Source organism: Falco peregrinus, chromosome 3 (assembly GCF_023634155.1).
Source record: "Falco peregrinus isolate bFalPer1 chromosome 3, bFalPer1.pri, whole genome shotgun sequence".
Classification (NCBI taxonomy): Eukaryota; Metazoa; Chordata; class Aves; order Falconiformes; family Falconidae; genus Falco; species Falco peregrinus.
The window spans coordinates 103,280,084-103,301,071 of NC_073723.1; the positions used below are offsets into that span (position 1 = coordinate 103,280,084).

At 46.5% G+C, this 20,988-nt stretch overlaps 1 protein-coding gene across 9 annotated transcripts in view; it reads left to right on the plus strand.

The window, feature by feature from the left end:
• The window catches only part of NFATC1 (nuclear factor of activated T cells 1), a 111,930-nt gene that overhangs the window by 61,014 nt on the left and 29,928 nt on the right, over window positions 1-20,988 (plus strand). For 4 of the 9 annotated variants that reach the window (XM_055799502.1, XM_055799503.1, XM_055799500.1 and 1 more), the window contains exons 7-9: window positions 4,404-4,459; window positions 5,727-5,859; window positions 19,278-19,964. In XM_055799502.1, the coding sequence (XP_055655477.1) occupies window positions 4,404-4,459; window positions 5,727-5,859; window positions 19,278-19,964 (876 nt within the window). Of the gene's footprint in view, window positions 1-4,403; window positions 4,460-5,726; window positions 5,860-8,510; window positions 10,081-19,277; window positions 19,965-20,988 lie in introns of those variants that run through there. The other 5 variants (XM_055799504.1, XM_055799505.1, XM_055799506.1 and 2 more) reach the window with 5 other exon arrangements.

The following is a 20,988-nucleotide window of genomic DNA, read 5'->3' on the forward strand; positions in this document are numbered from 1 at the left end:
CGTTTCATGGAGGCAAGGTTTGAGTGGTTGCCAGATGTTGTACCCTCCTGAGTTCCTAGGCTTGTGGGGTCTTTTTGGTACCATATATTCTTTCCTCTTTCTGTCATCCATCGGTCTATAAGGGACGTTACACTGGTGGTTTGACATCTGTGAACCCCTGGCACTGTGCTTGCAGTGTTCCCTGGGGTGTGGAGGTGAAAGCAGCCCTGCAGACCCTGGGGGATCTGTCCTGATGGACAGTGAGGGGAGGGAGGTTAGTAGAAAAATGTCTTTGGAAGGTCTTTAGAGTCCTTTGCATTGCTCTTCCCTGAAGAAAATCCATACGTTGTGATCCACTAGGCTTTCTGCATGAGTAACCAATGCCGCTAGATTTATACAACCCCTTTTTAGGGCTGCTTCTGTGTTAAAGCAGGCCTCTACAGTGCCTTTTTATGTGGAAATCTTGTAGCTGGGTGTGGTGGGGAAGCCGTTCAGTGACTCATACTGCAGGGAATTCCCTGATGAATTAGAGTATTTTTACTTCTGGACTTGTGTGCAGTTTCCTCCAGCACCGGAGCGAGCGGCTGATAAGAGCAGACTACAAAGGCCCATTCACTGCTCAGCCGCCGCACGTTAAAACAGGGTGTTTATGCTTCGCAAAGCTGAAAATCCACCCCACAGAACGTGGGAGCTTCACGGTATTTTTGTCATGAACAATCCCAGGTGCTCCGAGTGTCACCACCCCAAAAAGACTGAAGGGCTGAAGCGGCTGGTGGCGAGGCGCACCCGAAGCAGGGGGGGCTATAAATAGCAGCGCCCAGGCTGTAAATGTCAGCCTGCCTGGCAAACCTGGTGGCTTCAGCCGGCAACAGTGCCGGGGGCCACCTGTCCGTGCAGCGCGGGCACAGAGCCGGAGCACAGCGGGGCTCCTGGCTGCCCCGGCACCGCTGCATCCTGCACTGCCAAGGACGAGGAGGAAGAGGCAGAGGAGGGATTCAAGGGTCCCTCTTCCAGCCCTTGGCACAGGTCCCCAGGCGAAGCGGTGGCTTGGTCGGGTTGACCGCTGCTGCTGGTGCTGGCACCAGGGGAGTAGGGCACTCCGCTGGGGAGAAGCCCTTGCAGTTCTGCATGTGGATGTTTTGGTTTTATTTTTTGTAAAAAAAAAAAGGCAACAAAACCCAACCCACAAAATAAAAGAAACCCAGGGTAATATCTTGACACAACTTTTCAGCTATATAAAGGGATGGCTTTCTGTTCAAAATATTAGACTATAAATCTTCAAAACACCAAAATAAAGCCAGGCATTTGGTTTGGAGAAGACACTTCTAACTTACAACTTGGTAAAAGTAAATAGCGAAATGAAAGGGAGTGAAATAAGACCTTTGGAAAAGCCGTTTTCTCCCTTTTCCTCCCTGCCGCCTCCTCTCCTTCCTCTCCTTCCTCCATCTCCCGCCCTCCCCCCCCAGCCCCCAACAACTACCCATTTGGGTACGGTAATTCCAGAGAGTAAACTTTAACGGGAATGCCTGAAATGTGTCTGCTTCAGCTTTGTGTTATGTCTGTAATTTGAATTATTTGCATTTTGGAAAGGTATAAATTGCTCTGGTGTACTTGGGTTGGCGGGGGGCCAGGAGGGAGTTGCCTCGGGCCCGGACGGGGCAGGCTGCTGCAGATGTGGCAGGCGTACAATGGAAACTTTTGTGGTCGAGCAGCCCTCACTCCTCCAGCGCACGCTGATGGGAGGTGGCATCCCGCCTGCTCGCCGGGGTCCCGGCGTATGGGCACTGTGGGCAAAACCGTTTTCTCTGGCGTAGGCAGATTGTCTTGATGCTTCCGGCTCCCGCAAGCCATTCTGGAGCCATTATTCCTTCTTCTCGAGCTTTTTTTGTATTTTATTTTTTTTAATTTCAGCTGAACTGTATAAACCTGCAAAACATGTTTACTGTAAGAGGTTGACGTAGTGGTCTAAGGTTTTCCTCCTGGAGCTGGTCCCAGTCCGTGGGCGTTGAGATTTCCCTCTTGGTTCACCAGACGTAATATGAGGAATTGTCTTTTTCTTTTTTTTTTTTCTGTCTTTTCTTCATAACAACTTTTCCTCCCTGTGTTTTTGTTAAATGAAATGTCACTAGCTGTTAATGAGTTGTCTATCCCCTACTTCTTCCCTCTCCTTTCCTTCCCCTCAGTCGCAGAGCAGCGATGGTCTGGACAGTCTCAAGGGAATTTCTTGGAGCGAAACCCGTATTGTTCTTACTAGCTTCCAAAGATGAGCCACAGCTCAGGATTTTCGTTTTCCTAATAGTTTAGATTACAGCATTTAAAATATTTCTGAACAAACTCTCTTTGTCATCATAAAAATTTCAAAAGCGCATAAAGGCAGTGCTGCGTGAAGTAATTGAAAGATTAGCTAGAGATGGAGTCGTTTTGAATTTTACTGAAGTATCGGCAGGAAATAAAAACCAGAAACCTGAATCAGATCATTCGTCTTGCAAAGCAGAAATTAAACATAGCAAAAAACCTGAACTTCTGGTAATCCGTTTACAAAGGCAAATTGAACACATGTTAACTACTAGTCTGGATGTCTGTAGAGTTAAAAAAAACCCAAACCCATGAACAATCCCCTTACAAAGGAGTTCCTAGGCTTTGCAAAAAAGTGTTGGCATTGTGTTACTTCTACAACCGATTGATTGAATTAATTGGGAAGCGGAGGGTGTTGTGGTGCTGCAGGGTCTGTGTGGGGAGGGGGCTGGAGATAAAGGAGCTGCTCCCCAGCGAGGGCTGAGCCCTGGCTCGCCAGATTCCAGTCAGGTTTTTTCTGCTGACAGCTCGGGGGAAGCATCTGTTGGATAAATTGTGAAGTGATCTCCAGTCCTCCAGAGAAGTCTGCTTCAATTCTGGCACTCTTGAAAGGCATCGTTAAGGAGACTCGAGCACGGTCTGGCTGCTCCTTCTCTCCCCCCAGCCGAATGTGGCAATACCAATTAAAGGAATTCCTTTTCCAGCGTCACAATTTAAAATGCAGGAAGAAACAAAGGGTAGATCTGCTAATTGTTTCCTACAGAAAGATCTGCCAAATCCGCTGTGCTATTTGTGCTGCAGCCTTCACGTTGCACTTCTTTCCATACGTTAAAATGAAAGGATTTTTGGACGTTAAAACAATCGCCAGGGCTAGTCCCTCAGCAGCATTCCTTTCACAGTAGGACAGCTGTACACAAAAATATTATTTACAGACATTTGTAATAAATCAGGCAGTTCTAAATGCGTCACCTCCATCCTGGCCATGAAAGTGAGGAGAGAAGAAAAAGTGCATTCACTCTTTTACCTTGCTCAGAGCTGTTTTTCTAAGGCAGGCCCAAGTCTATGTGATGAAGTTCAAAATAACTAATATTTGCGTTTGCATGTCCCGATGCTGCAATATATGTGCAAAGGAGACGGTGCAAAGCCGCGCTTTCCCATTCATTCCGGTGGCACCTGACAGTGCTGGGACTCAGGCAGCCGCGCATGTCCCCACCGCCCAGCTTGGACAGCAGTCTGCTCGTGGTCTTCCATACACGCTTGTGTTTTTCTAGGTCTGCAGAATGGAAACCTTACATTTTGTATTTGTTTCCTGATTTCTTTGCTGTTGAGTTTTGAAGCCACAAGGAAGAAAAAAAAAACAAACCAACAACCCCGTTACTGACCAGTGCCTTCTGTATCAGTGAGGCACAGGAAAAATGACCAGACAAACCCAGTTTCTTCCAAAAGGCAGATCCCCAGAGAAACTGGTAGCTGTTGCTGAAATCTGTGTTTGCTTGAAAACAGAAATACAGTAAATTAGGGGGATCCAATGCACCAGTAGAGGCAGCTCCAGAAGTGGGACCGCCGCAGCTCAGTGAAACCAGCTTTAAAGAGGAGTCAGAGGCTGTTTCCCAGCCCATGGCTTCGCCTTTTATCCCAGCAGCAGAATTACAACAAGCCAGACGAGGAGTGTATTGAAAGGAAATACTGCATGGCAGAGGAGCTTCCTTAATGCTGCTGGTTTGGTTTTGTTTAATATTAATGTTGAATGTGACTTACTGCATAGGTGGCGATCAAAAGGCCTCATAGAGAGCAGTGGTTTCGTCTGAAAGTTTGGGAAATTGGGGTGTGTGGTGGTTGCGTATTTTGTCCAAGCTAGTGGCAGAATAAGCACCCAGTGGCTTTTCCCCGTCGCAGTACAGTGTGCTCTGGATTGTGGTTCACCCCTTCAAAAAATCTAAGTGGTTTCCCATCACAGGTGACCCAGGTGGCCTCCTGGCTGGGCAGCGTGGGGGCAGTGCCTTCTAAGAGCTGGTTTTCATATAGGTGTTGCCCCTTCAAAGAGATTTTTTTTTGCAGAAGTCATTCTTTTGTTGGCTTAGGAGAGGAAAAAAGGATGGAACTAGATATCTTTTTCTTTTGTCTTTTAGATGGTCACCATGTGTGGGAAATGGAAGCCAAAACCGACAAAGAAATGTGCAAGCCAGTAAGTCTGCCTTAAATATTTTAACATCAAGATGAAAAATATATATTGCCTTCTCCAGCAGTGTTACTAAAGAGGGATTTCCAAGGCTTTGGCACTGAAACAGAACAAGTACTTAGGCCTCCCCTCCTGGAAATCTTTCTTTAATGGGAGCATGGGGTAAAAAGCCTTCGCTGGAAGCTATCCTGAAAGTAGGAGAGACCATTTGGAAAATATTTTTTCATTGTCCAGGATGGGCCAGCCCCGTCTGCTCATCTTCTGTCTTGCTGGGTCAGTTTTTCCTCTGCTCCCAAAGCAATTTCTGATCATTTTCCTTGGCTTTCGTCTACTTTCAGCAGAAGAAATGTGAGTCCCCTCACAGGAGCTCAGCCCCACAGTTGGAGAAGTGTGGCTCCCTCAGCAACGACTCTAAGTGGGAAATATGGCCACTGTTCCACCTCCACAGGAATACGCAACAGTTTGTTAGCTGCAAACCTGCTGGAGACATGCAGGCAAACAATTTAAAGACCTCAGCTGAATGCAGGCCAATGCTAAGAGAAGCGTTCCCTCTCATTCTTTCAAAAAGTGCCAAGGGACAGTTTGATGGTCATAGCAGATTTCGCTCTGCATTTGTGTAAGCTGATGCCCGAGCAGCTAAGTCGTTCCTTAGCCCCGTGCTGGAGCATTTGGTTTCTGACAGTGGAAGATCCTCTACACGCTCTCCAGCCCTTCTTCCTGTAGCATGAGATGTTCTTGCAAGATCTCCCATCCACAGAAACCAGCATGCTTAAAACTTGCAGAGTTTAACATTTCACTGTGGAAAATGGAAATACTTGAATAATTGTATGCCTGTCTGAATTCTCCTTTCAAAGGAGGTCCTGCTAGGGTGGGATATACTGGGCACAACCTGCCAGATGAGCTGGCCTTTCTCCTGCTGAGTTAGAGAACACAATTTGATTGTGGTGCCACGTTCTTGTCAGAGGCAGGAGGCATACAGCCTTGTCCATATGCGGTATTGTCTTTGCTGTCCAAGGGGAAGAGGTGAGGGCTAGTGATTCTGTAAAGACCTGAGCCAGGCTAAAATCTTGTTTCACTTCTTCTGGAGTCCTTGGTTCAGAGATGGAGGACGGCAGGGGCTATCCCTGCCCGCGAAGCCCACCAGCTCCCCTGTAGAGAGTGCGTTCCTCCATGTGAGCCCGGGTACCTCCTTCTCGGGGTTAACACATGAATACTGGTGTATAGCTTGACTGCCTTAGTCGTGCCTTGACTTTCTGATTTATTGCTTTTGCAGAATTCATTGGTGGTGGAGATTCCACCTTTCCGCAATCAGAGAATTACCAGCCCTGTTCAGGTCAACTTCTATGTCTGCAACGGAAAGAGAAAGAGAAGCCAGTACCAGCTTTTCACCTATCTTCCTGCTAATGGTAACAAAATATATTCCTTCTCTCTGCTAGTAAAAATGAGAGATAAGATGATTACTTAGAAAGATAGACGGCTCTGGTAATTCTTTAATAACCCGAGTAATTTGGAGGTATACCTGGTGCTGTAAAATGAGAGCGAGAATCAAACCATGAGAGCTGCTTTTCTCTCTGCTGCCCACACAAGAGACCTTCCTCACAGATTATTTTCTTTTGTATTGGTGGCAGAGACCTGTTGGAACAAAGACTTTTTTCTGCTTTGGGGACTGGAAAGCCCTAGCAGAAACCCAACACGTGTAGCCACAAATCATGGCCGCACAGAGCCTTCGTGGCCCCGGAGGTTGCGTTGCATTTGAATGATGCTGCTGAATGTGCACGGCAGCATTGTGAGTGTGGGGGGGCTTGAAGCTGGAGGTGCTGTGGGGATTCTCCTTCCAGGCATCCTGTACCTGGCTGTCTGCTGTCTTGCAGGGGGTGAAAACAGCCCTCCAGACTGCTGCTGCTGCTGCTGGTGACGATGCAAAGCACCGTGGGGGTGGGGGGCGGAGTGCTCCATACAGAACACTGCATGGGTAGGAAATGTTCAGTAACACGTGCCGGGTTTTATTAGAAGCTTGTATTGGTGGCTGTGAAGTGACAATAAAGTCACTCACACTAGCTGAATTCCAAGCAGGCTTGTATGAATATTTTGATAGCAAGTAAATTTAAATATTTTTTTTTTATTTGAAATAGACATTTTTCTGAGAGTACTTTTTTGGGGGAAAGTAGGAAAAAAGGGTGTTGGTGGTGGTGGTGTTTTGGAAGGAAGAGGAACTGGAAAACTGATTAGGTTCATGCTTGTTTGTAGACTTTCCAAGTGAAAATAGTCCATCTCAGGAAAATTCCCACAAAGCAATGCTTGAGTCATGTCACATGACTTGAAGAGACCTGCCAACTTTTTGCAGGTGAAATCCCATAAAATACACATTTGGAATTTCACCCCATTAGCTTGCATGCACTCCAGACTTCTATCAGGACTTTAATTTAAAATGAAAGTACAGGAAACCTGAGATGGGCAACTGACTGCTCATGGCATATGTGCTGCATAGCTCTGCTTCACCCAGGCGGCCCACTGAGGCAGCCTTCGCCCCCAGTGGGTATGTCTGAGGGTATTTAAAGGCTGTTCGTCTCTTAAATTGGGGGTGGGGGGGGGTGGGGGGGGTGAAGAAAAAGAGTTGTTATTCTCTTGCACAGCACTTTTCAGCAACAAATCTTTTGTAGGGGCCGACAGGTACTGCCTTGCCACCCAAGTATTTCACATACATGCCTGGTAACTGCTGTTTATTAAGCAGCATCTTTCCTTTCCTGCTCTGACATAGGCCTTTTCTTACCATTTTATTCCAAACCACGAGAATAACATTCACTGCTGCAAAGTTGGTTTGTGCTACCATCGTTCTCAGTTGGAAACATTTGATGTTTCGTTTGATGTGAAGAGATGGGAATCTCTTGCCTAGTGACAGGCAACAGAGAACCAGCCTAGGCTTTATTCTGCAAAGACATCTTTAATTATGGTAATAGCTGAAAACATCGGGAATCTTGTTTAGTCTGCTGTACTGATTTAAATTCATGTGAAAACTTTTTGTTAAAGCATAGGGAAACCTGAAAGAAAAATGTACTACCAGGGTAGGGTAAAGGGAAGCAGATATTCACAGCAAATATACCTTCCCCCCATTCCTGTTTGGTTCTCCACTCACATTCTCTTAATATATATGTCTATGTGCCTACAGGTAATTGAAAAATACCTTATGTTCTTTGCTAACTCATAACAGTAGTAAAAGTGCACTTCTGAAATCATCAGATTTAATAGTATAGTATGTTTTTGTTATGCCTGTGTTGTAGCTGTAAATTTTTGCCCTTATGTTGCTGCTGGTGGCTGTTTCCATCGTGCCTTCCAAAGGTAGGTACGACCACTTTGGCTACGTAGTCAGAAAACGTGCACAGTAACTGAACTCATCATTTACTCTGCTGTATTTCTAGGAGTCATTTTAGGATGTTCTGGTTATTTTGATTTCAGACACAACATTCTTTTAATGTTTCGAGACATTGCAGAAACCCAAAATTTAGTTCATGAAGCAAAAAATGCTTGAGTCAGCAACCATTCTGTGATCAGTGTAAAAAAATGTAATGGTGATGAGCACTATTTTGGTCCAGGTAATGCTTTGTCTCTTCTTTAAACAAATCCCTCAAACACAGAAGGTGTAGGATTTTGACAAGCAAGTGTCAGAGTGATTGTCAAGTGTAAGATGTGGTTTTGCACAAATCACATGGTATCCTGTAAGCTGCTTCTCCTTCCGTGCTTCAGGATGAGCCCAAATGCTAAGATTTCAGTGCCCACCATCATTTTGCAGGTATTTCTGCATGAGGGATCTTTTAAAAGCCACATGGCGCATGTTAGACATATATTTTACAGCTCAACTGGACTGTGACAAAGCAAAATAGGGGATATGGGCTAAAGCCTAACACTGTGAGCCCACCGGCCATGCTCCTGGGCTGGTGTGGGCACACAGAGATGGTGTGACCAGCAGGAGAGCCCTGGGCTCGTTGTGCAGCTCCCATCCCCACTGCAGAGCAATACTTGGGTATTTTTCCTGTAGCTCCTGTTTCTCCTCATTCCCTAGGGGAAAACAGCCACTGGATCCAGGGACACATGGCCTCACTCATCCCACCTCCCGTGGATGGTCCTATAGCGTCTCCATGGAGTTCAGCTCTGTGACAGGCAGCCAGCACCAGTGCCCTCTCCAGCAGAGTTACGGTTTCGCCACCGTAAGGCTTTCCCGTGCTGCGGAGATGTGGCAGGATGGTACTTGTCCTCTGCGTTAGCTCAAGTGCTTTGAGGAGCAGGGCCTGACTTGGTGAAGATGAGTTCCTGCCTCTGAAAAAAAAAAATGCTGTAAAAATGAAAGTCTTACTGCTCTGTAAATGAAAAATCTAAATAACAAAACAAAACAGAAAGTAGGGGCTTCACAAATGAGAGCCAAGGTCTGGAAAACGGGCTTGCTTAAGTTTTTGGCTTGGGACAGATTGTAAACCTAAGTGTTCGTAATCCACTTTTAATTGAGGTTTTGATTTACTGTTCTGCTGAATTTAGGCAGTCCCCGAATCCTGTATTAGCCTATATTGCACAGAAATGACTGTAATGTCAGGTTTTTTAGTATTCCTTCAATATTATACATCACTGAGCAATTGCATATCAGTTTTGTCCTGGAGCCTGCAGGCTGTAGGCTCTTGAGACTCCTCCGCAGACATGCCTGGCACAGAAATGTAACTGGTTTCCATACTGTTCTGGCACAGGTGAATTCCCGCAGCTTATGTGGTAAGTACTAATGCGTTTTGCATTGCCACATCCCATCAGAATGAGAGGGGGAAGGCCCAGGACTGGCGCAGGACGCTGAACTCAGGAGCCTGAGCAAAGCACAGTGAGGAGACGCTTGGAGGACATGAGGCTTTAAAGTCCCTCCCCTGCTGCAGCTCGGTGCTCTGCAGCTCTGTCCTGTGCAGCGGCACAGTTTGGAAAGCTGTCGGTGAGCCCTGCATTTGTAACCCTACCCTCTAGAAAAACGCTTGGATTTCATTGCTGTTTATGACTGCGCATCATTTTGCTTCTACGAATTTATTATAGCATTGGCCCATGTATGCGTTTCAAACAGAAGGAGTAGTCAACTGAAATCGCCAGACATAAGCGGTAGTGTTTGGGGTGTAAACTAATCTGGAGAGGCTGAAGAAGCACGTGAGCAACCAGACGTGTATGCTGTGGTTCCAAATGCTGTGCTTTCATCTGCTAAGAAAGCTGAAGGAGTTCTCCAGCTCAGAAGACTTTAAACAACACACTAAGTGATAAGGGTTAGATCTCTGTTTATTCAGATTTCTTTTAAGTAGGTACATCAGAAATAGAGGAAACGTGTTGAAGAACTTATTTTTCGCAGACAGGAATGAATGCTCTCTGTGATTTCTGTTATCTAATGAATGTTGATACCAAGAACAGTGAACGTAGAAAAGTTTTTCTTTGAATTTTATTTAGACGAGTAGTGATGTTTGACTAAGCAAAGACAGGCTAGTTTGTCTAGGAAATATTTAATAAGAACTGGCATGAAAAATACACTTTTGCAAAGAGTTGATAAGCATTTTCAGTTTCTGTTTCTGTCAGGCTTCTTGTCAAAGCATTATTAAAAAATCATTTCACTACTACTAGTACTTGTTAAACTGGTGTTGTTATGCTGGGCAACTTTTATTTTGAGATGCGATGCGCCGGATTTTGGAGTGTGCAGCCTTCGCTCGCAGAGCCAGCTTTTCTGCAGCTGCTTTGCCTCATTCAGGCACCAGCACAAGCGCCCGTGGTGCCGAGCTCTGGAAACCCGGCCACCTAGACAGGCGACCTGGGGGGTGGAGGTCCTTTGTGGGTATGGAGCTGCGCTGAGAGCCTGCCTGTGGTGACGCGGTGTGCCTCGGTATGGTTGTCCACAGCTCTCGGTGTGCCTGTGAATGGGGTGAGCAGTGCCCAGTGCTTGCTGCTGTCAGCATCCTTCCCCACTTGCCGCCTCTGCTCTAGAACTACCACCCGCCTGCCCTGCAGGTGGGTACCATCCGCAGTTCCTAGTGATGGCGCTGAGCGGCCATGCCTCAGTTTCGCCTCTGCTCCTCTGCCCACAGCTCACTTCCCAAGCTAAAAGGTGACGCCAGCTGCCTTAGCAGAACACAGTGCAGTGAGGATGCAAAGCGGTGCTGCTCTGATGTGACAGAGCACAGCTTGTGCTGATCCATCGCCTGACACCTCTTGCTTCTTGAATATTTGTTGACTTTTCATGCTTGAGGCTGGCCAAAATATTAGCCTGGCTGTGTCTGCAAAATTACTAGCCTGGCTGTGTCTGCAAAATGGTGTTGATGTGGAGGGCGGTGGAGGGAGCAGGGCCAAATTCGGTGCCTGGGTTGCAAAGGGACCCTAAGCTGTGGCATACGTGGAGTGGCTGTGGCAGTGCCATGGCAGGCGGCATCTCAGCGACCCCGTGCACCTGGGGAGCCCAAGGAGGGGGCAGGGAAGTCAGTAGGTCAGTGCTGTGTTCCTGGGGCCGTATGCGAGGGGACCTGGAGCCTCAGACCTGCTGGAAGTGTTTCCGTCCAGCCCAGGGAGCAGCCGGGCTGCTGTGAAGCCGGCACGGCAGAGGGCTGGGCCACAGGAGGGACATGGGGGAAGGTCAGCCCCAGGGGATTTTATTCTAGGTGAAAATTCATGGTTGCTCATTTTTACACTGTACACCATTACGGTGTACTTAGTTTTGGCTGCTAGGTGGTTATTGTTCCTTCTGACATTTAACAGACTAACAAAAAGCAGGCGAGGTTTTGTTGGAGTCCTGTTTTTATTTAAGAAGATCACAAAATTCATCATCACCAGGCACATCAGCCCCTCTGCTCCCTTCCAGCAGCCACGCGAGCTCTGAGGTGGAGCGGAGGAGACAGGCGTTACGCCCTTGGGTGCTTTTGCTCCCTGTTGCTGGGTCCCCACTAGAGCTGCCCGTGCTTGGCCCGGGTGACATCCCATATCAGCCAGAGCCCAGCTAGCTGTGTCTGACCTGCAGATGCAGGTGCTTGGGTCTTTAGAGGCGAAACTCCAGCTCGCTATGCAGTGCTGCATCTTCATCTGGAGGGCCAGGAAGGAGCGTGACCTGTGTGATGTCCCTGTCACAGGCAGAGGTGGTCAGGCACTATATAGCAGCCCCTGGCCATGTCTGATCATCAGACTCCATTGCAGCAGCACTAGTCAACCATAATGATTAACTTCCAGTGCATAAAGTTGTCTTTTGGCAGTCTTTTTCAAATATTCCCCTTCAGGTGACAAAACCCAGGCTGTAGTTTTGGTCACCGACCCCCCCTGCCTGAGCGTTTTGAGGGCTCCCCCCGTTACTTCCCAGTGATTTCACATGCACATGTCAGCCAGCATGGGGCTTTAGCATCTTCCAATTAGCTTAAAAGCCAAAAGGTAAAACTTGCGTGAGGGAGAGCGGGGTTTAGAATTACATGGGCTGGATTACAGGAGATGCTTATTTTTGTTCTCCTCAAGTGGCTGATCACCATAATTAATCTAGCCCAGTGATTGATCCTAAAGGGGACACGGTGGTGGTGGCTGCTGGAGGTGAGATGGCGAGTGGGGGTTTGTGGTGCCGCCGGTGGCAGGCACCGCATCCATCTCTGAAGACAAAGACCATGTTGGAGCTGGCATGGCTGAGATCAGCTGGGTCCAGACCCCTCTCTGGGGGGACCTGGGGTAGGACTGGCTTAGTAAGGATGCCCTCCTGCCAGCCCGTCCTTGCAGAGATTCCCGCAGGACTGCCAGGGATGAGGAGCGTCGGGCTGCCCCCATGCTCCAGTCCCACAGTCCCCACAGTCCTGTTCTCCCCTTGGTGGGAGAGCAGGAGTAAAATCAGTGCTGGTGGTGTGATGTTGTCCCGCATCATCAAAAAAGGCATCACCTCAGTGAATTTTCACGTGTCTGACAGGACAGGGAGAGCCTGGGGCAGCGCAGCCCGGGCGCTGTGCACAGCTGAGCCTCCAGCCCAAGGCAGCCGTGGAGCCAGGCGCTGCGCCGTGGGGGCAGCAGTGGAGCAGCTCAGGCAGGCATGCCACAGGACTTGGTTTATCCTTTTCAATGTTGTAGGACTTAAAAAAGTTTTATGATGGAAAATTAATCATGCCTTTAAAGAATTTTGCCCTTTTCTTTTGGAGGAAAGGTAACACCTATTTTCTGTGCTAACACAACCCAAACGCCCTCCCACCTGCCTTCCCCTCCCCCCCAGCCACCTGCACAGGGTATGCACCAAGCTACCACAGATAATCTTCTGTCTGATAAATATGCGTTGAATAACCTAATAGTTTAACAGCTGTTGAAAAGCATTTAGTAAATGAGTTAGCTGGAAAGCACTTTCTAATCAGGTAATGGCACTGTCCGAGGTTATAGGCTGAGGTGTGTGCGCAAGGCTTCCATTGACCTGGGTGCTGCTCCTGCATATCTGATCCCATAGAAGTACATCCACATAAACCCGGGGGGGCAGGCAGGCATGGCTAGGGTCGCCCTCCCGAGGAGCAGTACCAGCGGCAGTGGACCGGCAAGGGAGGGTGAGCGGGTTCAGGTGCTCATGTTAGATAAAAGCCGCAGTTGCACATGCCCACTGCCGGCAGCTGCTTGGCAGCACGAGGCTCCCTTGGTTTTGGTGTCACCATGCTCTGGTTTTATTAACTACAAAGCAAAGACTTGATAGTAGCTTTGCCTTTAAATAACGTTTTGGTTGAATTGGTGCCTAGGGAAAAACACCCGCCTCACAGCCAGCCTCCGCAAGGGCCCCTGTAGTGGCCGTCACCATGACTGTCTCATGAGATCCCCAGGGCTGCGTGCCTGTCCCTTGCCACGGAGGTTGCCACTGCTTCAGCTGCGTTGGCAGGTTGTTTCAGAAAGTTCTGCTCGGCTGCTGCTTCTCTGGTGTTACCAAACAGGGGGGTTATAGCTCCCGAGGGCAGCCAGCCCATGGCCTCTCCCCAGCACCAGAGCGCTCCAGAGGCAGAACGAGGGGTGAGGTCCTCGCTCCGCTCAAGCCTGCTGGCTCCGGACGATGCTGCGGCAGTGGCCAGGATTTTCTCTTTGCCTGAACCCAGAGTGGCCGAGCTGTGCCGGAGATGCATCCTGGTGCTGCCCCTGGCCGGCCAGCAGCAGCTGGGATGAGCTGCGCAGCATCCCCGGCAGGAGCGCCTGGCCGCGGGGGAGGGGATGCGCTGCCTGGTGCAAAACGGGCTGACGGGGGGATTTCAGAGACACAAACAGCATTTCAGAGCTCGGCTCAGTAATGGAGACATAGCCATCTCACTCCTCAACCCTCTGAAACTCTCATCCCAAATTCTTACCAATTAGGAACATTCAGTCCAGAAGTCGAAGAAATGTGTGTGTGCGCACACGATGAAAAAAGTAGTGTTTTGATTTTCATATGCTAACCGAAATCTGCATGCCAGTGCCAGGGAACTACATCATAGTCTGCACCATGAAAGGTGGCTATTTTGTTTGATAGGTTCAATCAAACTTAAGGGTAAAATAAATATATTATAGTGCCATAAATGTCTGCATTGATAATACTACATGGAAATAGGAACTTGTTAGTTTAATGTTATTCAGGACAAACATCTGTTTAATTTATATGATTATATTTTCTCAGTTCACGTATTTTAATAGCACCCCCCAAAAAAGTTTAAAAACCCATCTGGATTGCTAAAGTGTAAAAGCAAACAGACTTTTTAGAATTGTCAAAAAATACATATAATTTATATTTAAGCACTTTCTGACTCCCTTTACAGAATGTGCATGATTTATTATTTTTCTTCAAGGTTTGATATATTAACTTTTTACCTGCTAGAAAGGCCTTTCATTCCAACATGGGCTCGCAGGACTGGCAGGACTGTTTCTCCCCGCTCAGCCGGCACAGAAGGACCATTGTCCCCTGCCTGCGCCGTGGTGTGATGTCAGAGCCCTGGGCTCTCTGAGTCACGAGCTGTGATTTATAGCCAGGGCTGCTGCCAACGCGCAGTTCTCAGAACTTCGTATTAAATTAGATGACATAATGACATGAGTCCAGAGGCTAAGGAGGCATCATCGAACCATTGAAAACCAATTAGCACAGATTAAGTTGCTTATCAGACTGATGTGGAACTGTGAGCTCTGTCATATTTTAATATTCAAAATCAGGGACTTTTTCAATATTGTCTGTCGGCCGACCTAAGGCACTGTGAAGTAACAAGGGTTTAAAAATTCCCCATACAAACTGAACTTGAATTCATTTTTTCTTTTTTACAGCAAGGGCCTGATTCTTCAGCAGATTATGGTCTCTTAAAGGAGTAACATTACTTTTGAGTGTTGATCATATGTAAAAACTCCATCATCTCTTCTGTTTACAACTGCACAAATTCTGGCTTCGTTGTTTCAGTTTATTATTGGCAAATCTCGGTGTATGACAAATTCAGCCACAATTTTTCATTCTAGCCAGCTGAGAGTCTGCAAGACTGGGTGTTAGCACCACGGAGCACTTCTGAGACAGAACACTTGTTGCCATTTGATATGGCTCTGCTGAATTTGCAAAATGGTCCGGTTTCTGCTGAAAGTGCTTGCAGACTGAACAGCTGTAGAGCTTTCCAGTTAATTGCCAGTCCAGGCCTGCTTATGACTACAAGCATCTCTTTCAACTGGTGGGTTTTTACTAACTCATTTAAGATTTGAAATATTTGAGCTAGAAGTTAGTCAGGCTAAAACTGTTCTCTGCTAAATATTAATCCTGAGAAAATTAACTGTACTGTCTGCATCACGTCGCATCTCCCTGTGTGACATACTGGCTTGTGCAAGTGAGTGCCGGTGGAAATGGGTGTGTGTCGTGGCAGCTAGCTTACTGTGCCTCCACAGGGGTGTATTTGACGATGAAACTCCTTTTTCTAGCTCGGGTCTGTAAAGATTTGCAGTTAAGCGTGAGTCAGTAGGTAACACTAGTCCACAGCTGGCAGGTGATCAGCCCAGGCCGCACTGGAGGAACCCACTGGGTTCCTGCCCAGGAAAATGTGGTGGCAGTGGGCATGTAAGTTTTGTGTCCTCAGCTGCTCTGAGTCCGCTGCAGCTGCTCGCCCCAGCCCCCCAAGCTGGTGGGTAGGGTGTGTTAGGAACTGGGAGCCTTACTACGTGCAGGTATTTTAAGCTGTTTGGGTAAGGCCATGAGCACGGTGGTGGTGAGTGGGTACTGGTGGGTACCAGTGGGTGCTGGTACAGGCTGTCCCTGCCCCGGGTTTGGAAGGTGTGCCTGGAAATGGCCACGGCTCCTGCCCCGGGCTCTCTGCAGTCCTTTGCAAAGTGGAAGTGAACAGGTGCTCTTTTCAAGAAAGAATATAAGGTGATTTACACCAATTTTTGACACACTCAAAGTATTTTCAGAAGGACCTGGAGGTCAGACCCACAGGTAGTTTGAGTTTGGAAATACAAACATTGGCAAAGATTTTTGGCCTTTGTGACTCCATTTGGTGAACTTCCATAGGCTGGGGAGAAGCAGATACAGGATGGAGTGTCATGAACAGACTGTTTACTGGTGTGATGTAGCAGTCTGTGGTGTATCTGTCCTCTGCGAGTCAAGCAATACAGTTACTCGTGTAAAATACAAAAGCTGAGTTCTCACCAGAAAGGGAAGTGTTAATGTCTTACGTTTCTGCTGACATGCTCAGCTTTGCAGGTCTGACTCCAGGTTATCTGGGTCATTGGTAACGGTTTCTCTAGGGAAAAATAAAAATCAAAATCTGAGTTTCCTTCTCCAAACTGGTACCCTGTGAAGACACACTTTTTAAAGGGGAGTGAGCGGCTGCCATCCCAGCCGGCAAAGATCTGTACAGTCACCCCACACAGGGTTAAGTGTCTGTACAAGTGGCAGAGCACTGAAAAGTCAGGTACCAGTCCCTTCACCGTTTCAGCATCGATACTTTCTGTGTCTTTCAGTTCAGTGTGATACCTGTTGTATTGATGAGATTAGCATACAAACGAAATCTGTGATACTTAGCAAGGGGAGACTCTTTTACTGTGTTGAAAAAACACATTAAAGAAGATAAGGAGGCAATTCAGTTGAACAAGTTCAGGCATCTCTAAGCCTAAGTGCAGGTAGTATCTGTCCATTTAAAGACAGTTTGTTTCGCATTACATGAAATAGCTGATGCTTGGGGGTATCAGTTCAGAGCAATACAAGGGGACAAGGTAAACTGATGTCAGATGAAATGGAGGCCCTACTTAATCTCATCTCCCTCCTTCTGCTTCCCCTCTGGCTGCCAACCTGCCATCAGCAAACAAGCTACTGTGGCTTACCCTGACTGCTCTTGTAATTAAAACCAGTCTCTTATTTTCCCTCTGAACTCTGAATTCACGGGCAGCCAGGAGTGTCCTTGGTTGCTGTCACCATGTCCAAGAGCTTTTTTTGACCAACAGGTCTGGAATAGAGTCACTTCCACCCATCAGTCCTTCACCCAGTGCAGAGCAGGACTTACTGGTTACCCTGTGTTGGCTGTGGCAGGTGTATTTCAGTGTAGCAGCATACGCAAACAGATTCCCAGTGTTCATGGCCACTAATACAGACCCCACAGCATTGCTTTTGTAAAGAAAAAATTCAAAGTGACATGACAAAAAAGAGCCTGGTAACCCAAGTAGCAAGGGTGTGCCACAGAAGAGCTACAGTGAACAGTCAGCCTGAGGCTGGGAACCTGCCGCCTTTAAAGCCCGCAGCCTGCCTGCCACCGGGGCTATAACCCTTCCCTAGGTTGTAACAAGTCAGACAACTCCAGGGTTTATTGGAGTTGAATTGCCAGTGGTTGAGCTTGGAATTATTTAGCACAGGTGTTTCTATAACAGTGATATATTGGGAAAATTCAGTGTTCAACAACCATCGTATTTCCAGCTGTGCTGTGGTTAGTGCTAGTACAGTGAACCTAATATAAAACATGTGAGAATATTTGCTAGCTCAGGAACTTGTTAAAGGTATTTTCTTACAATATCTGAGCTGCTATGTTTATCTAGGTGCATTTCTTTGGTCTTGCATTTTCATAAAGGGTGTGATATTGGTTTTATAAAGCTGTCACTGAACCTGGAATCTGCTTCTCTGCAACCAAGTGCGTTACTAGCCCTGCTAGGCAGCGTGCAGCACACGAGCAGGTGAAAATAAGATTATGAGAAATCCAATGACAGTCCATTATCCTTAGCACATTTGTCTCTAGCAGCACCTGTGCATCTGTTACATATAGAGACATGTTTTTACTAGGGGTGCTAGAAGTCTTGAAACAAGTGTTGCAAGCATCTATATGTAAAAGAACATAAAAGGAGCAAAGTTAACAGGAGGCTAGGGGACTGTAAAACAAGGGTAGTGAAGTGCATTCACCAGCAGCAAAATTTGTGAGTGTTAAAAGAGGTTTTATATGTACACATGTACACACGTGCATTTTTAGGGGTTCAAAAGACTTGTACATGAACATAGTAAATGGCTGGAGAACATATGTTGTAAACCACATGCAAATAAAAAGTACAGGGACACTCGGGCAACATGCCTGCACTCTGAGTTGAGTTGTGCAAAGACATTTCATTAATAACTTTCTATCACAATGGGCCGGTTATTTTAATATTCTGAAAGATACTCTCTAGTGTCACCCTAAATTTCCAACAGCACCTTCAAGAGATGGCTGTTCCTGTGGATCTCTAAAAAGAGATCCTCTAAAAAAGGGAAGAAGATAAATGCCACTGTGCATCTATACTCAATCATTGTATGCATTAGAGTTTTATCTGGCTAAAAAAAAATAAAAATCATCTACAGACCACCTTGGCCCTATTATTTATACTTTTCCTGATAGATAAAGTGGGTGTCTTTTATCTATGCAGTGCCTGTGTTGTAGGAGGAGCAGCAAAGGCATCTCTCTCCAATTTGAGAGAGAAAGATGATGTGAAAAAGCCACTTTGGTTGGAGGAACGATCTCTTCTTTGATTTGAGAAAACATCTCTACCTTTGCCATGACCGAGTTGATGCTCAGAGGCATTGTGGACATATAGACAGTCATTCTGTCCGCGTGACAGTGGTGTGTGGGGACACAGCGTGACAGCTCGGTTAGAGCCTCTTTGGGAACGGTGGGTAGAGCAAGCAGAGGTCTAGAATGGGTGTCAGTTTTTCTTGGTAGCCAGAGACTGAGTTAACATTTTGTTAGGAGCTGGCATTAGCAGTTTGGATCCAACTTGGAATCACTGAGAGTTGGATGCCGCCTCTTTAATATTTTACACCCACTGGCTGGTTAGTAAGATTAAACGTAATCATGTAAAAACTAACCAAATCAAATCCCACTCTTTCAAAAATACCCTCATAATTGAAAACTTCTTCTACATAGTAGTTTGTCATGTATCTTTGCAATTTTGCTCTCACGGAACTTTGAAAGCCCCATCTCTACCTTATTATGCTGCAGTTTACTGAATGTGCAGACATTTATCAAATGGGCCATCAGTAGCTGTAGAAATGCAGTAGTATATCCAAGTTAAAATTCTTGCTTTGATTACTACAAATCCATGGAGCCCTTGGGTCCAGAGCTTCCACTGAAGCACAGCTATTTGCAAATAGATTTTTATAGCACATTAGTGCTGGAGGAGAGTCCAAAGAAAATAGTCCTTTTCAATATTAGAACCAGCTGTGACTTTCTTGTGCTGATGACTCATTCATTTTTTTTTATAGGGTGGGAGAACTAGGCAAAAGACACACAAAGTCTTATTCAAGACGTTGTTTGTTTTGCAAAGGGTATCCTAGCCACAAGCCAACTTGATCATACCAATACGCAACTCATGTTTATTTAAAACTTTTTTCTTTTAACAGTTCCAATTATAAAAACAGAACCCACAGATGACTATGAGCCTGCTCAAACCTGTGGACCAATGAACCAAGGCTTAAACCCTCTCTCTAAACCATACTACAGCCAGCAGATCATGATGCCCCCCGACCCTGGTTCATGCCTCGTGGCTGGCTTTGCCTCCTGTCAGCAGAGAAACACCGTGATGTCACCCTCTCCCAACGCAAGCCCCAAGCTGCACGACCTTTCGTCCTCTCCTTACAAGTGCATCCCCAACCCGGGCCACAGTCACCTCGGACTTCAGCAGCCCGCTGGAGGTGTCCCCACCATTCAGGAAGTGCCAAGGTCTATAGTTGTGCACCCAAGCTCCCCCGAGCAATCATCTCACATCATGCTGCAGCCGCAGGTGAGTCAACATCTGAGCAGTAGCTGTCCCCTTGGTTATCAACAAACACTCTATCCCAACAGTCCCTCTTCTCCAGTTCCATCTGTTACCCAAGAGCCAACCTATTTGCAGTCCTGCAGTCCAACTCACTCATCCATAATGGGTCAACAGCAGCAGCAACTGCCGAAGGTTCACAGAAATGAGTCTCCAACAACCCAACCACTGTCATTGCCAGAGTTGCATGAGGAAAGTAATCATAATTTGGCCCCTATTCCTGTAACGATCAAGCGAGAACCTGAGGAATTGGACCAGATGTACCTGGATGATGGTAAGTCTTCCGCAGCATAGGTTTGCATTCAGCCATGTTGCTATGTCAGTAAGTTCCCTTAACCCTCTCCTCCTTTTGAACCCTGGTGGAAAAAATTTTGATTAACAGCCTGGTGGAATGGTGCAGACTTTTGCTTGGATTGTCTCTATATGGGAAAGGGCTCTTCAATTTTGTTTGCGATAATGAAACTGTATTATCTGAGCATTAGATGCTGTTAGCGACCACAGAGCTAGCTGCATGACCGATAGCTATGTCGCAATAAGTTTAACTGTATGGTCTTGGCTTGTGCCCATGCCAGTGACCTGTGGAACTGCAGTGAAAACATATTTAACATTGTCCCATCCATAATACAGCGAAATGTCCGATGTGCAAATCTGTTCACTGGAACTAAATGATAAACTGCTCTACCTCAGTTGAGAAGGTTCAAATTAAAAAGGGAGGCACATCTTTCAGTGTAACTTCTCAGTTTGGTGGCATCTGACATTGCGACTACTTTTTCTTCCATTCTTACTGTAGCCTTGCTGCTGCTTTTTTTTTCTTTTGTAAGATTCTGTATGTATATGTATTCTACACGCACCGCTGAAAAGTTAAAATGCTGTGATGAACCTGTCAGACTAGTTTCCAAAGATTTATTAGTTGAACGTAATAAAAGGGATAATCTGGAATTTGATTATGTGACCTCACTGAACTGTGATTTAGCACTTGCTGCTAAGTATCCCAGTAGTATTCTGGACCCTCACCTTAATGCAGTACGTGAGTTCCCTTCCAATAGCCACATAATTTTATATAACATACCATGCTATTTGAAGAATGCCTTTGAAACGGCTGCATTGAAAGCAGTTGGTGCCAAGGAACATCTGAATGTGATTGTCTTTCAGGGAGAATTTAAAGACAATTCATCGCACTGTTTTTAAGAAAAGGACATTTAGTCATTCTATTTTAAACAGCATGATGCTTGCTGAATTAGGATTACAAATGAATGTTTTGGAGCTGGAGTAGCGTAGAAGCCTTTTGCTTTTTGACT